The 17741-nt window shown below is 36.2% G+C and overlaps 1 protein-coding gene across 1 annotated transcript; it reads left to right on the top strand.

Moving 5' to 3' along the window:
• Positions 1-898: 898 nt before the first annotated feature.
• Positions 899-17407, top strand: cltrn (collectrin, amino acid transport regulator). Its single transcript, XM_051662206.1, has 6 exons — positions 899-997; positions 2358-2416; positions 6223-6308; positions 12483-12599; positions 13527-13721; positions 15703-17407. The coding sequence occupies exons 1-6, from the start codon at positions 934-936 to the stop codon at positions 15851-15853; spliced, it is 672 nt and encodes a 223-aa protein (XP_051518166.1). The 5' UTR covers positions 899-933; the 3' UTR covers positions 15854-17407.
• The last annotated feature ends 334 nt before the right edge of the window (positions 17408-17741 follow it).

Below are 17741 nucleotides of genomic sequence, written 5' to 3'. Positions count from 1 at the left end.
TGAAAGCACCAACAATCATCCATGCGATTATCTAATCAACCAATCATGTGGCAGCAGTGCAGTGCAAAAAATCATTCAGATACGGGTCAGGAGCTTCAGTTAATGTTCACATCAACCATCAGAATGGGGATGAAATGTGATCTCAGTGATTTGGACCATGGCATGATTGTTGGTGCCAGATGGGCTGGCTTGAGTATTTCTGTAACTGCTGATCTCCTGGGATTTTCACACACAACAGCCTCTAGAGTTTACTCAGAATGGTGCCAAAAACAAAAAACATCCAGTGAGTGGCAGTTCTGAGGATGGAAACGCCTTGTTGATGAGAGAGGTCAACAGAGAATGGTCAGACTGGTTCGAGCTGAAAAAGTCTACGGTAACTCAGATAACCACTCTGTACAATTGTGGTGAGAAGAATAGCATCTCAGAATGCTAATTTGAGATGTGGGTTGGAGATGTTTTGGCGACAGGAGGGGGACCTACACAATATTAGGTGGTTTTAATGTTGTGGCTGATCGGTGTATATATATATATATATATATATATATATATATATATATATATATATATATATATATATATAATTTTTTTTTTTTTTTAACCGGTTAACCAATACAATTTTTTTTTACTTAACCATTTTTACATTCATTTTCAGTAAAAAATAATAATAATAATTTTGCAGGGTATTTATATACATTTATGAACTGTAAAATATACAGGCACTATTTATTTTTTATTTTGCTTTTACTGTAAATGTAACAGACTGAATATATCATGTTTCCTCTGTATTTCTGTCTAAGGAGGCAGGACTAGTCATTGCTCAACCATTAAACTGCTGTGTCCAGCCCTCTTTACCAGTTTATAATCTCTGACTGCTGAATTCAGCAGCATATGTGATAACAAGACTGATATTGTGTTGTTCATCCAGATAAAGACATGCTAACGGGAATCCTTCTTTTGATTTTGCTGCCTTCCATGGTAGCACAGGATCTCTGTAAAGGTAATACATTTAAAGACTACCCAGGAACAATCTATTACAATGTTTATTCTGAAATTAAGCATTATTAGTGTGTGTTTGAAGAGTGAAATTTTCCTCTGGTCTGGTCACCCACTATGGGTCATTTGCTCTCAACTTAAATGCCTTTATTAATGTTTTTACAGTGGAAAGAAAACTCTGGAACATTTGCTGAGCCTTTTGAAAGGCTGAATGTTGTAACTATATAGCTTTAGACAGAATTAATACATGCAAAAACATTTTTGTTTATGTGCTGTTTGTGTCAGTTCAATTGTTAAATGTAGTTACTGGAATTATTAGGAACATCTTGAATCTTGTTGGTAATAACAGGGTGAATCGTGACGATTTTGGCGTGCTTGCCGTCAAATTAGTTGAAGCGTTATTTGAGAACGGTTTGGCTTATCAAAAAGCTTTTATTAACTTTTTGTCCCCATTGTCCCTAGATGATACATGTCAAATTTTGTGCAAATGGGAGTTACAGTCTAGGAGGAATTAACAAAAGTGAACATTTGAAAATTCTAAATGCCGGAAAATCTAGTCAGACGGAAATTGAAACCATGGTGTGCAATTGACTCGGCATGAGCCAAGGACTCAAGAGGGAACAAAAAGAATTTTGATTCTAGGCCTAATGGTTGCATAAACATAAGTGCATGTTTTCATGAGATCCACCCTGCAGGGAAATGCATTTCTGGGTAGCTAAAAGCAAAAGAGGAAAGTGAAACATTTCAGTGGGAATGTGAAATTGCAGAGTAGCTAAACTTCAAGAGAGTTTAAGGACAAAGTTGTCACTAAGCAAGTAAAGTACGTAATTTACTTTTCTGACTAGCAATATTTTATTGTTCAGTAAAGTGTCATCCTGAATTCCAAATGGAGAAATAAAGTGGCACGAATTCCCAAACGAGAATGTTTTACGAGACAATGGTAAGCAAGGATGCACTCAGCAGGACTTTTATCAGTCAAAGTCCCTTTCAAGGCAAGTCAGTCCACTCAGTGGCCACCTTTGAACACTCTCGGACAGCTATTTTCTATGGTTACAAGCAGCATAAAAGTACAGCTCCAATCTACTTGAATAGGGAAAGACCGAAATTTCCAAAACGGCTGATCAAGATTACGATCAAACAACATATGTAAAATCGGCAGTATAATCTGACAACACTGGTTTCATAAATGGTGCATTTCTTCACGCTAAAAAACGCTATTTTTCAGGCTGGTCCAGCTAATGCACATGCGCGTTCTTCAATTAACTGACAGTCTTTGTTATCAGTGCACAAAAAACAGAACGTCCACTGTTTTACACTGCAAGTGAATATTTCTGTATTTAATTGAACTCTCTCTCTATTTGTAGATGGCAAAGAAGGATATAAAGTCAGACTCAGCCTTAAGACGGCCCTAGGAGATAATGCTGTAGGGTTTGGTTTTGCTTCTCTTCTTTCCACTGAATTTGATGTCCATATCCCATCCAGAAATCTGATATATGGCAATGGAAGGCAAAATATGGACATACAGTATATATTTTATATATGGTTTTCACTGATATACTAATATTCCTATATAGGCCTATGGCAATATATATATATATATATATATAATTGTATTTTATTTATTAAAAAAAAAAAAAAAAAATTCTACCCTCTCCCACTCTCCCCAATTTGGAATGCCCAATTCCCAACCTATGGCAATATTTTAAAATCCAAATAGGTTTTCTATATTTTGACATACAGGATCTGTTGCATTTTGTTTCTTCAACTTCAGGCACTTTAAACAGTGTTCTTACTTCTAGAAAATAAAGTCTCGTTGAAATATTTGTTAGACTTTCACTAGTTTATTTAATTTGTCTACTAACAATGTCCAACATGCATCACAGGAGATTTGTATTTTTTGTATTTTATTTTTTTCAAATAAATGTTTTAATAAAAATCAACTCCTGGGATATTAAATTGTCCGAAGTTGAAGAAACACCTTTATATATGCGTTTATACTGTATGTTTATATATACTGTATATATATATCTGTAACCTTCAACTTAATAAAAAAAAAAAATTTCAGTGTTCAGTTTAAACATTCGACAAGGCTTTGTCTCTTTACTCTCACTTCTCACACGCACGCACAAAGAACAAACAGATTATATATATATAGTGGTGTGAAAAAAAGTGTTTGCCCCCTTCCTGATTTCTTATTTTTTTGCATGTTTGTCACACTTAAATGTTTCAGATCATCAAACAAGTTTAAAAATTAGTCAAAGATAACACAAGTAAACACAAAATGCAGTTTTTAAATGAAGGTTGTTATTATTAAGGGAAAACAAAATTCAAACCTACATGGCCCTGTGTGAAAAAGTGATTGCCCCCTAAACCTAATAACTGGTTGGGCCACCCTTAGCAGCAACAACTGCAATCAAGCGTTTGCGATAACTTGCAATGAGTCTTTTACAGCGCTGTGGAGGAATTTTGGCCCACTCATCTTTGCAGAATTGTTGTAATTCAGCCACATTGGAGAGTTTGAGCATGAACTGCCTTTTTAAGGACATGCCACAGCATTTCAATAGGATTCAGGTCAGGACTTTGACTAGGCCACTCCAAAGTCTTCATTTTGTTTTTCTTCAGCCATTCAGAGGTGGACTTGCTGGTGTGTTTTTGATCATTGTCCTGCTGCAGAACCCAAGTTCGCTTCAGCTTGAGGTCACGAACAGATGGCCGGACATTCTCCTTCAGGATTTTTTGGTAGACTGCAGAATTCATGGTTCCATTTATCACAGCAAGTCTTCCAGGTCCTGAAGCAGCAAACCAGCCCCAGACCATCACACTACCACCACCATATTTTACTGTTGGTACGATGTTCTTTTTCTGAAATGCGGTGTTACTTTTACGCCAGATGTAATGGGACACACACCTTCCAAAAAGTTCAACTTTTGTCTTGTCAGTCCACAGAGTATTTTCCCTAAAGTCTTGGGGATCATCAAGATGTTTTCTGCCAAAAATGAGACGAGCCTTAATGTTCTTTTTGCTCAGCAGTGGTTTTCGTCTTGGAACTCTGCCATGCAGGCCATTTTTGCCCAGTCTCTTTCTTATGGTGGAGTCATGAACACTGACCTTAACTGAGGCAAGTGAGGCCTGCAGTTCTTTGGATGTTGTTGTGGGGTCTTTTGTGACCTCTTGGAAGAGTCGTCGCTGCGCTCTTGGGGTAATTTTGGTCGGCCGGCCACTCCTGGGAAGGTTCACCACTGTTCCATGTTTTCGCCATTTGTGGATAATGGCTCTCACTGTGGTTCTCTGGAGTCCCAAAGCTTTAGAAATGGCTTTATAACCTTTTCCAGACTGATAGATCTCAATTACTTTCTTTCTCATTTGTTCCTGAATTTCTTTGGATCTCGGCATGATGTCTAGATTTTGAAGATCTTTTGGTCTACTTCACTTTGTCAGGCAGGTCCTATTTAAGTGATTTCTTGATTGAGAACAGGTGTGGCAGTAATCAGGCCTGGGTGTGGCTAGAGAAATTGAACTCAGGTGTGATAAACCACAGTTAAGTTATGTTTTAACAGGTGGGGCAAACACTTTTTCACACAGGGCCATGTAGGTTTGGATTTTGTTTTCCCTTAATAATAACAACCTTCATTTAAAAACTGCATTTTGTGTTTACTTGTGTTATCTTTGACTAATATTTAAACTTGTTTGATGATCTGAAACATTTAAGTGTGACAAACATGCAAAAAAAATAAGAAATCAGGAAGGTGGCAAACACTTTTTCACACCACTGTATATACACTGGCGGCCCAAAGTTTGGAATAATGTACAGATTTTTCTGTTTCGAAAGGAAATTGGTACTTTAATTCACCAAAGTGTCATTCAACTGATCATAAAGTATAGTCAGGACATTACTGATGTAAAAAACAGCACCATCACTATTTGAAAAAAGTCATTTTTGATCAAATCTAGACAGGCCCCATTTCCAGCAGCCATCACTCCAACACCTAATCCTTGAGTAATCATGCTAAATTGCTGATTTGGTACTAGAAAATCACTTGCTATTATATCAAACACAGCTGAAAGTTATTTGGTTTGTTAAATGAAGCTTAACATTGTCTTTGTGTTTGTTTTTGAGTTGCCACAGTATGCAACAGACTGGTATGTCTTAAGGTCAATATTAGGTCAGAAATGGCAAAAAAGAAACAGCTTTCTCTAGAAACTCGTCAGTCAATCATTGTTTTGAGGAGTGAAATAGACACCTCACATGTCCTCAGCTGACAGCTTCATTGAATTCTACCCGCTCAACACCAGTTTCATGTACAACAGTAAAGAGAAGACTCAGGGGTGCAGACCTTATGGGAAGAACTGCAAAGAAAAAGCCACTTTTAAAACAGAAAAACAAAAAGACAATGTTAGAGTGGGCAAAGAAACACAGACATTGGACAACAGATAATTGGAAAAGAGTGTTATGGATCTTAACCCCATTGAGCTTTTGTGGGATCAGCTAGATTGTAAGGTGCGTGAGAAGTGCCCGACAAGACAGCCACATCTATGGCAAGTGCTACAGGAAGTGTGGGGTGAAATGTCACCTGAGTATCTGGACAAACTGACAGCTAGAATGCCAAGGATCTGCAAAGCTGTCATTGCTACACATGGAGGTTTTTTGATGAGAACTCTTTGAAGTAGTTTAAGAAGTTCTGAACATTGTTTTTCAAATTGTAATAGTAATTTATCAGTTATTAATGTCCTGACTATACATTGTGATCAGTTGAATGCCACTTTGGTGAATAAAAGTACCAATTTATTTCCATAAGAGCAAAATCTGTACATTATTCCAAAATTTTGGCCACCAGTGTGTGTATATATATATATATATATATATATATATATATATATATATATATATATATAGTATTTTATAACTCTTAACATGAAGTCTTCATTCTTTCTATAATTTCCTTATTTTATTCTAACTTTAATCTTTTTCTAGTTTTGTTTCATGTTTTTATATTTTTTAAATGTGCAGTTTAAACTGCAGCTGCATTGTCTTGTTATATGTAAATATGACTTATGTGCCATTTTTATGTTAGTGAAAACTATATAATAATAAGTAATGTACAAGTTTGTATTTTACATGTATTGCCTGCCATATATCAGACTTCTGTATTCATTTGTTTATTTATTTATTTATTAGAGCATTTTGATTTTCTATGCATTTTGTTGAATATTCTAATGTTTTTCTCTCAGTACGAGTGGAATGCAAGTGAGATGTTTTTCTTCAGATCAACTCTGGCGTTTTCTATGAGGAAATACTTTAATGAAGAGACATATGAGTGAGTAGACCCCACATTCCCACCCACGAGCAAGTGACACACTAAACTAAAGATAATCAACGCACAGAAAGAACTATCTAAGGCTGTTTTTGTGATGCCACTTTGATAGAGATTGAACATGAGCAGAATGATTTGACCACAGCCAATGAGTCAGAGCTGACAACTGTGATAGTAAAATCTGTTTGTTCTGTGTGTGTGTGTGTGTGTGTGTGTGTGTGTGTGTGTGTAAGTGTAAGTGAGAGTAAGAAAGAGACAAAGCCTTGTCTAAGGGTTTATACTAAATTAAAAAAATTAAGTTGAAGTTTACAGACAGATAGATTGATAGATAGATAGATAGAGAGAGAGAGAGAGACAGACAAACAGAAAAAGAAAAGAGAAAGATACAGTAGATAGACAGACAGACAGACAGATACAGTATATAGAGAAATAGATAAACAGACAGAATGATAGATAGACAGACAGACTGACAGACAGACAGACAAACAGAAGAAAGATATAGAAGATAGATAGACAAACAGACAGACAAACAAAAATGAAGAGAGAAAGAAAGACAAGGCAAGAACATAAAAAATTGCCTATTTTTAAGATTTAAGCATTTCAATTTCATTACCAAATTTTATCAAATTGATTTGTGTACTGTTTAACTAATTAAAATTAATTCAACTTAAAATAAATCACCTTTTAGTGTTGTCACTCACGAAACTTTGAGTGTGTACATGGCAAGAGACCATTAAAGCAGATTAAAGGCCTTGTTTACATTTGAATGTTTTATTTATTTATTTATTTATTTTTGGCAGTTCTGTTAAAAAAAAAAAAAAAAAAAAAATCATAGCAACCAGAGTCAACGTCTGTGCCAAGTTTGATGCATGTAGCTTGAAAACTGTAAGAGGAGTTACAGTCAGAAATTTTGGTCTTGATTTAGGGCTTTTGAAAAAACCCTAAACTACGTCTGTAGAATAAACAGTGTGTTGGCTTTTATCAAGCCAACATAATGAGTGTGATTTAACGCACACCAATACGCTGATACGTAACTGTTATGAGAGTTGAAGTGCAGTAGAAACCAAACATGCCATGGGAAACAAAGTAGCAATGCATGCCAATGGCAGAACCAAAGCGTCCTACGAAATACAAAGTATCAATGCATGCCAAATCCAGAAACAAAAGCAAGCTACAAACAACAAAAGTAACAATGCTGGACAATGGCAGAAATGAAGCATTGCTACAGAGAACAAAATAGTGATTCAGGCCAGTGTCAGAAATGAAGCATGCTACAGAGAACAAAGTAGTACTGCAAACAGGTGGGCCAAATCCCGGACGAGCCCCCAATTTATGTTACGACCCAAATTTGGGACCAACATAAGAAGCTGTCAAAGTACTGTAGAAAACAAAAAGGTCGCAATGGCCATGGTTAAAAAGTAGGATGTTTATTTTACAATGAAAATATAGAAAAAGTCAACACTAAATAAAAACCATGCTAAACAAGGACAGGTGAGCTGACTAAATTAAACCATCAATTAACTAAAGAGTCAAGAAAATCTTGACGGGTCAGCTTGTTTGCCTACTCTGTCTATTGCAATATGTTTCCACTAAAACAAAAGACAAAATCACCATCCTTTAAAAAAAAACAAACAAACAAAAAAAAACAACAAACAAACACCAAACAGAGTAGCCAGTTTCCTGGGGCAACAGCAGCCATGATGTGCAGCCATGATGTGCATCCAGCACCTCTTAAATAAGCAGGACTCCAGATGTAGTTGGTTAGAGTCTCCATCCACATCTGACTGGTAGCCTCACACAGGAAAAACAGAAGCCAAAAAGCAGGGGCTCGTAACTGTAACTACCAAAAATCAGCTCTTTATAAAAAATCAGACACTGCAAGAAAACCACATTTACATTGGGATTTGAAACAATCTGGCACTGCTTTTGACGTCAGAACATTAACAGTTTGTGCAAAGTTTTAGAAAGCAAGTCAGACAGGTTTGAAACAACATGAGGGTGAATAAATGATGATAGAAGTTTCATATTTGTGTAAACTATCCCTTAAATGCCATAGTCCTCATAAACCTTAGCACAGCTTTTGACTGTCTGCCATAATATCCTCCTCACCTGCCAATCAGCCTTTAGCATCACTGGCAAGTGACAGTCAGTTTTCCTCTGGCAAACATTCTGTCTTAGAGAAAACCAGTAATTGTCTTCTACTGCGAAACAGATCATGTGTTGTTCCGGACTGACAGGGTCTGAAGGCTCAGTTCTGCTCCCTCTCCACTTTTAAAATGTATATGCCTCCCCTTTTGGCTAATAATTCAGCAGCATGGACTCAGACTCCATAGCCACACTGCTGACAAGGAAATCTATATCAGCTGCCAGACCAGGGCAACATTTCCATCTTTTTCTTACCTGTTTGCCACTGTGGTTTTATGATGTTTTATGCCTTTTCTGCACCCTGTGATGTATTTTTGTTTCTTTATTGTATTAATGTTTTTGTAATGTATTGTGAAGCGTACTTAGGTTTTGAAAGGGACCTTAAATTAAAATTAATAGTAATGGTGCTTGTTAAGGCATGCATCACTATTACTATTCATCATAATTAGCACTGGGGATTTGTACAAGCTTTAAAACTAACCTTCAATGTGTCACACTTTACACACTGTTGGTGCTACAGACATGAATGATACATCAAATGAATTGTTTAGGAAAGGTCTGCTTTTTTGCCTGGCAAAAAATATTCCATATACTTGCATTGGAAAGACACAAGACATATCTAGTGACCAAAATGAGAGTTGTATGTGGGCTCTTTTGACAAAGAACACCCTAGCAACCACACAGCAATGCCCAAGAAACCACCCAGAACACCCTAGTAACCATATAGCAATGCCCTAGCAACCACCCAAAGCACCCTAGCAACCATATAACAATGCCCTGTAAACAACCCATAACACTCTAGCAACCAAACAGAAATACTCTAAAAACCACCCACAGCACCCTAGCAATCACATAGAAATGACATTGAAACCACCCAGAGCACCTTAGCAACCACATAGCAATTCCATAGAAACCACCCTGAACACCCTAGCAACCAAACAGCAATGCCCTAGGAACCAACCAGAGCACCTTAGCAACCACCCGAACACCCTAGCAACCACATAGCAATGCCCTGGCAACAACTCAGAACACCCTAGAAACCACAAAGCAATTCCCTGGCAACAACCCAGGACACCCTAGCAACCACACAGCAATGCCCTAGAAAGCACCTTGAACACCCTAGCAACTATATAACAATGCCCTGGCAACCACCCAGAGCACCCTAGAAACCACATGGCAATGCCCTAGCAACCACCCAGAACACCCTAGCAACCACATAACAATTCCTTCGCAACAACCCAGAGCACCCTAGCAACTAAATAGCAATGCCCTAGAAATCACCCAGAACATCCTAGCAACCAAGTAACAATGCCTTTAAAACCACCCTTAATACCTTAGCAACCAAACAGTAATGCCCTGGCAACCACACAGAACACCCTATTAACCACATAAAAATGCCCTGGCAACAACCCAGAACAACCTAACGAACACATAAAATGTCCAAGAAACCACCCAAAGCACCCCAGCAACCACATAGTAATGCCCTAGAAACCAACCAGGACACCCTAGCAACCACATAGCAATGCCCTAATAACCACTCAGGACACGCTAGCAACCACGTAGCAATGCCTTAGGAATCACCGAGATCACCCTAGCAACCACATAAAAATGCCCTGGCAATAACCCAGAACCACCCTAGCAACCACATAACAATGCCCTGGCAACCACCCAGAACAAATTAGCAACCACATAACAATGCCCTAGAAAACACCCAGAGCACATTAGCAACAACATAGCAATACCCTAGCAACCAACAAGAACACCCTAGCAACCACAAAGCAATGCCATAGCAACCATCCAGAATACCCTAGCAACCAAAAACAATGCCCTAGCAACCACCCAGAACACCCTAGCAACCACATAACAATGCCCTGGCAACCACCCAGAGCACCCTAGCAACCACATAGCAATGCCCTAGCAACCACCCAGAACACCCTAGCAACCACATAACAATTCCTTCGCAACAACCCAGAATACCCTAGCAACCAAATAGCAATGCCCTAGAAACTACCCAGAACACCCTAGCAACCACATAACAATGCCCTAGCAACCACCCAGAACACCCTAGCAACCACATAACAATGCCCTGGCAACTACTCAGGACACTCTAGCAACGAAATAGAAATGCCATAGTAACACCAGCAACAACCAAGCATTGTTGTGACAAGTTCTGAACATGTATACAAAACTTACATGTAAAGATTTAGTTATTAATAACATTCACAGTTTAAAGCTGCTATCTGGTGAAATGAAGAGTTGAGAGTATGATGATACATACCATTAGTATGGTGAGTTATTCATATCACAGATCATTTATAGCAAATTTCAAATGGAAATCTTTGATGTGCTTTGAAACTCTGCAGAGATAACGAAAATCATCAATCAGGCAATGATGCTGTCAGCTGGATCTAAATTATTTTTCTCCAAATGACTGATGATGTGCAATGAATAGATCACATTTTTCCTAAAGACCCCATAAAATGGCTTGACAAGCACTGTTTTCTTTCCTGTGTTGACACATTTCTTTATTAAACAGGAAGTTTGGGCGGGACATATTGTTGTGCTCCTCCCTTTTATTATTATCTAGAAATGTCTTTCCAAACTGATGACTTCTGTGGAACAGAAATGAGGAGGGTGAGCCAATCATGAGGTAGTTTAAAGCTCGACTGAATAATTTAACCAGTGTAATTACAGGGCAGTGCAGACACTATGGGTCAAGGGAAATCAATTCAGGTTAACCACTTCCAGCTAGATATCTGCCCCTAAGGATTATGAAATCTCATAGCTGGCGTGCAGCAGAGAAGCTTCAGGCTTTAGGATGTGAGAAACTGCAGTATCGATTTATATGAGTGTGTGGTTCTTTTGTGCTGTCATCATGTTACATCGATGACACGTTGTGCTTGTGTATCAGTGCGTGTGCTTGATTCTTATTAGTTTCTTCCAGAATGTGACGTGAATCCATATTCACTGATCCTACATGATGTAGGCGTGTGTGTGTGTGTGTGTGTGTGTAAGGCTGTTTTATCTGTCCCATTGCATTGATGTCCACTAGAAAAAAAAAAAAAAAAAAAAAAAAACAGAATACTGTTGTTTGTAACCATTGCTGTGGTATTGCAACCAAAATTGCAACATAACAAAAATCATTTCAATCCCATACAGCAATTTGTTTTAATTAAAATATATTTTAAAATGTGTTTTTGATGTATTTTTAAAAATACAAAAATGGCCAAAATATCTCAGGAAAATATATAAAAAATTATTTGAATGAATTTTGAAAATATTTTAGTCATTTCTTTTTCCTGATATACATTTTTTGTACATTTTAATGTCAAAATAAATATAAAATGTAAATATTCATTTCAATGTGATTTCCTAAAGTTTTGTACAATATATTATAAAATGGGAAGGTAAAGTATTTCAAAGTATTTTGAAAATTATTATTTAAAAAACAACAACTTTACATTTCCTTCGACCAAAAAATAATTTTCATCCCAAACAGCAAAACATTTATTAAATGAATGTTTTTGGTGTATTATAAAATATATGCATAAAAAGGCAAAACTAAATATGGAAAAAATATTGCTAATATATATTTAAAAATTTGTACATTCTGATATACATATTTGAAAATATTTAATACATTTTTCCTGATATAATTTTAGCCACCTAGTATATTTTAATGTCAAATAAAATATACTATATATGTATTGCACATAAAAAAAATGTATATATATATATATATATATATATATATATATATATATATATATATATATATATATTGTGTTTTAACATGTAAATATACATTTCAATGTATTTTCCTACATTTTACAATATATTTTTAAATGTAAAATACTTTAAAATATTTGAAAACAAAATATTTAAATTTTATTCATCCATACTGCTTAGAAAATATATGTTTTAAATATATATTTAGCCAGAGATTTTTTAATCTTTTCTTTTTTTTTTCTTTTTTTTTTTTTTTTTTTAAACAAATGCATTTAATTTCATCTGTCTATCTTTGTCTCTTAGCATTTCAAACATTCTGGTATGCAATGAGACACAAAGAGTGTCGTTTGTGTTTGTGGTGACATCACCAGTGAATCCAACCCAGCTGATCCCTAAAGAGGAAGTGGAACGGGCAGTGAAGTGAGTCAACACTCTGTGCTAAAGGTTTATGGGTTTATACTATATGTGTCCTGATGGCTAACTAGAAGCTAGACTGCACATGGGCCTCAATGTGACATGTTAGTGTAAACATTACCTCTGTTCCAAACTCTACAGAGCTGCATTCTATGACAGTTTTCTAACCAAAACAAAACCTCAAAAGTGACTTATTTGTAAATGCACACATCTCGGCCACCATCTTTGTCAAAGTAGAAAACTAGACTACCTGACGGTAATATGTTGGTATGTTAACAGCTCTATTACTTCTATAAGCACCGTAAATACAATTGAACTATTTTTTAGAACCGAATAAAAACTACAGAACAGTCCTCAAATAGAGAGTGTGTCTGATGCCTAAAAATGTTGCATGGGTAGGCAGCACGCTTAGATTATGAACAGAAAATACTGGTCTATACATGGTGTCTGAATAATTCAGAGTGGATTGCAATCTGATTCAGACATTTTTGCCAACCCGTTTGAGCAATTCTTTTAAAAGAACTGACTAAAAAGAGCAATTCATTTGCGAATCGGACACCGTTAGTTCTTATTCTAAACAGGCGAGAGAAAATATTTGAAAAAGATATAAGCCAGTCAACAACCCATATTTATGAAATAATGACTTACTGAGAAACAATAACCAACATTTACTTAATAACTCCCACTTCAATTCAACTCCAAAAGTTGAACAAATTTGTGGCTAGACTAAAATTATTCGGGGCTTGAGCCCCTGCCTGGAAATATAGAGGAATTTTACAATTCTAATTTTCATCCAACAAAAGGCTGGAAAAGTCGTGAACGGAAATTGGAATGAAATGAAAATTAGTTTGTCAGAAGGTGTAGGAACTATAATTTGTCTATAATACTATTTAATTTAGTGTGCTGGATCCTAATGCATTTTCCTTATTCCAGGCTGAGTAAGCATCGGATCAACAATGCGTTCCTGTTGTCGGACATGACTCTGGAATTTGTGGGAATCCCACCGACGCTCGCAGCCCCGATTACATACTCCACTCCCCCCTGGCTCATCGTGTTCGGGGTGGTGATTGGGGTTGTGGCTGTGGGTATTTTATCTTTACTCATGTCCTCGGTCACCAAACGGAGAAGGTAAGACATTTGTGTGTTCATTTGTGTGCAAAAAGTACTGATAAATTATACTTTTAAATGAAATATGGATACTGTGTCAAAAGTTTACCCAAGTTAAAGTATCTAGAAAAGTATAGCTATGTGATTTGACTTGCATGCTCCGTTAGTTAAACATATTTTTAATATGAAAATATATGTCAGGATGACCAGTGAAATATATACTTTGTACTTTGAAGGTCTAAATGGAGGAGTAAAAATTATGATTTTTTTCCTTAGAAATGTCATTGAGCAAAAGTACAAGTATTTTAATTGTAAAGTAAATTTCAAATGTACTAATCGGCATGTAGCTTCCGAAAGTTCATATACCCTGAAATCAACCCCATACTGCCGAATTAGAAACAAGCGCCATCCACCATCAGACATTTTATGCATCAATTCAGCTGTGAACACATTTCCCCCTAGCGCTACTGATAGTGTGTTTTGTGAGCAACCCACAAAGACACGGGTTCTGGTCCTTTGGGAACCAAGAAGTAATCACGTTTACATGAACAATGGTGAGTGCGATTCGTAGGTTGCATTTTTGCTTAATAATTACATTGATACTCCACGGTGATTAGGTTTAGGGTTGGGTTTGGGCACAACTAATGAAACAGCCTGATTTTTGGCGCCACTCTGTGGATATTTCACTCAGAAACTGAAACTCACGTGTGCCCATATGTTCAACAACATTTCCAGCTTCTGCCACTGGGGGCAGTGATTTGAATTTCGGTAAGCACAGACCGATTTCAACAGCAGAACTTTCAACCTACTGTAGCCAAAATAATAGTGTGATCACTCTGAAATAATACTTAAGTATATTAATGAGATACAATTACTCAAGCAATTTACACCCCTGGTTGGTTTTATCTTAGATTTCCATTGGTCAGTAACATTCTTTTGAAAATTATTCAATTCTTTGAAATGTGTCTTTGGTGAGGATTGTGGCTTAAGTAACAACATGCAGTCCCTTATGGTCCGGCATACTAATTTTTTTTCACTCAGAGCCAAAAATACGTTCAAAACAGCCGTGCAAAGGCATACTGTTTGCGAACATTCAGACCATGCCGCTGGGGGAGGCGTTTAGAGTAGCATTTAAATATGAGAAAGCACACGACAATGTAAAACCTTAACTAATGTGACATTAAAATGTGTTATTAATGACTTTATGCCTCATTCTATGAATATAATTCACACGAGATCAGTAAAAGTTTTAACCACTCGATGCTAAAGTAATATATATGCTGTAGATAATGTGTAATTTGTCATGTTTACATTCTGAATTCATGACGCTAATGCACTAACACGCTTTATGTGGCCATAAAATGAACTGATTACACTGTACATTGTAATTTATGATGACACTGGTACTACTGCAAAGATAGGTTTATAAAAGAGTGTTAATGGGCAGAATGCAGACAAAAGATTGATGACGATTGGCATATCTTACTATGGGCAGATGAGTGAATGGCTTTTGGGTGCAGACAACAGAGTGAATGGGCACTTTGGGTATGTGAGTAGATTTGATTCCATTTTTAGACTAATTAAACAAAACATCGGATAACATGTTCTTGGAAAATGTCTATGTGAACGATCATACAGATGTAGGTAAGTTCACACCAGCTCACTAATAACTCTGCACGCCAGTGTGTGCATGTTGACTGATCTGAACTAACTGAATAGCTTAAATGGAATTAGTTGTCCGCCTCAAAGTAGGTGGGGCTCCAGGTCACACCTATAGATGATGTGGACCAATGGGAGTAAGAAGGTATTTAGCAGCCGGTACATAGTTTTCCTGAAAGTTTGCGCTACTGAGCTGAAACGAACACAAAAACACCTTCGTTTTGGCCAGATTTTGTTCGAAATGACATCACACCCATTTGTTCTTCAATTTCGTATGAATTATGCTGGGACTTTATGTTTCCTTCCCTTTATTCTGATCTGACCTGTTTGTGACTCACCACAGAGATAAAGATAAGGGTGTTGGTCCTTGTGAAGAGGAAGAGGGAAGAGAAGCAATGCCCAAAGAGAATGGAACAGCACTTTCGAGCCTTGGAGTAAAAGATGGCATCTATAATCAAGGATTCTCCAACGATGATCGCTTCACAAAGCTGTAGAACCTATTGACTATCACTTCACAACTCTAAAGTGCTTTAAACATGAAAAATGAAAAATATTCATTTATATTGTTTGGAATTTTTTTATTTGATTATTTATATATAATAATAATAATAAGTTTGAGTTGAAAGCAAATACAGGAAAGAAAATTGTGCTGATTAAACCATTTAATGGGGTCTGTGGTTGAAATGACAGCACTAAAGTGTAAACCATTGCTTCTTTTCTCTAAAGTCTGAATTGTGTTCTCAGGTGCCTGTTTACTCAGAAACATAGTTTAATGAATTATCAGAAAGAATCAATAATCTATGAACAAACCACATGTTTTTAACTAGTAACAGTGTGTAAAAAATTACCATATTGGGCATTAGTGGTAATATCTGTGTCTCTTCATATATATCATACTTCAACTGCTGTAATAGAGCGCAACAGTGCTCTACCACTTTTTCAGCCGTCGTGGTTCCGGAATTATTTTCCCACTCATTTTTCTATAGGGATTTAATAAAAGCCTTCATAAAAGAGTCCTAAGCCATGAATAAAACCAACCAGTTCCAAGGTGAATCACAACCTCACATTGTAAACCCTAATGCTCAACATAATTAACTGTTTAAGTAGGGGAAAATGAAATCATACTAATTAGTTCAAATAAATAAACCTTGATGAGTATTTAGAACTTTCTCTTTCTTTTGAGTTCCCGAAACTGACACATTTTAAGGAACCTGAACTGTTTTATTGTTATGAGTTGAATGAACTTTTAACATGGCACTCGACAGACAAAGTAAATGTAATGAAGTATTTAAGTTGAGATTACTTGTTAATTTTAAGTTCAGCCAGAGTTAAATTTAATGTTAAGTGCCATCAAAATGTATGCGTTAACTTACTCAATATTTCAAGTTAAGAACAATTAACATGCATTTGTAGTAAATTCTGATAGTTCTATCAGCTTTAACAGCGGAGTTCATTAACTTAAAAAAATTTTATGTTACTGATTGCCTCAATTTTTTGGAGTTCTTATTAGGGTTTATAGTAAGAACTAATTACACATGCAAACACAACAATGACTAAAGGTTTGCATAGCATGCAGACATGATCTTAGTCATGAGATTTCACAGAATGAGTGCCATTTGACTCAATGAGTCTGCATCATTGAGTCTGTGTCATTTACTTGGTGCCATCTCCTGGTGGCCACAGGTAACATCGGGATTCGTGTAGATTATCTAATGATCTTTGCATCCAATTACCTTGTGCTGGGCTTCACTGAAAGATAATCACCTCCTCTAAGTAATGCTATGTGGTATTTTATTTTCCGTTTATTTTTCGTGAAGTTATAAGCGAAAACGTGGCATATAAGCAACACCAACATAATTGTCAAAGAAATATACATAGCTATTACCATCTATATTTTTGTCTGTGAGTAAAACAAATAGGCTGGTTGTATTTTACTCTTTGAGAGCTTTCCAACAACATATGATATGACATTTGATGAATCTGATGTTTTTACAGATTGCAATAAAATGTACAGTGTAATTTTTTTAAAATAAATTCTAATTGTTATTATTAACGAAACACTTCTGATTCATTTCTGAACTTCTGCAAATTTCAAAGCACTTGTTAATTTTTGTTCATAATACCTGCATGCATTGGAAAGTATAACTTCTAGGCTTTCAAACAATACCTATTTTTTAATTTTTTGCGGGGCCAATTCAAGCTTAAAGGTTTAATAAGGGAATGAACTACATTCCAATGAAGCATTGCAGATGACGTAATCAAATTAAAAACGATAGAAAATATAAGACTAATGATTTAAAGTTGCTGATTTTGAGTTTATAAACAAGTTTAAATCAATAGTTTAATAATCTATTCAGATATTTGCTCATATAGTTTGAGAAT

The sequence above is a fragment of the Myxocyprinus asiaticus genome, chromosome 29 (assembly GCF_019703515.2).
Source record: "Myxocyprinus asiaticus isolate MX2 ecotype Aquarium Trade chromosome 29, UBuf_Myxa_2, whole genome shotgun sequence".
In the NCBI taxonomy this organism is placed as follows: domain Eukaryota; kingdom Metazoa; phylum Chordata; class Actinopteri; order Cypriniformes; family Catostomidae; genus Myxocyprinus; species Myxocyprinus asiaticus.
The sequence above is the reverse complement of the archived record's forward strand: the minus strand, read 5'-3'. Positions and strand labels throughout refer to the sequence as shown.

Bases quoted from the DNA above. Each gene is read 5' to 3' on its own strand.
- cltrn (XM_051662206.1), top strand. From the start codon at position 934: ATGCTAACGGGAATCCTTCTTTTGATTTTGCTGCCTTCCATGGTAGCA. The intron at 6,309-12,482 runs GTGAGTAGACCC...TTTGTCTCTTAG, and splicing joins TTTAATGAAGAGACATATGA to CATTTCAAACATTCTGGTAT. The intron at 13,722-15,702 runs GTAAGACATTTG...GACTCACCACAG, and splicing joins TCGGTCACCAAACGGAGAAG to AGATAAAGATAAGGGTGTTG.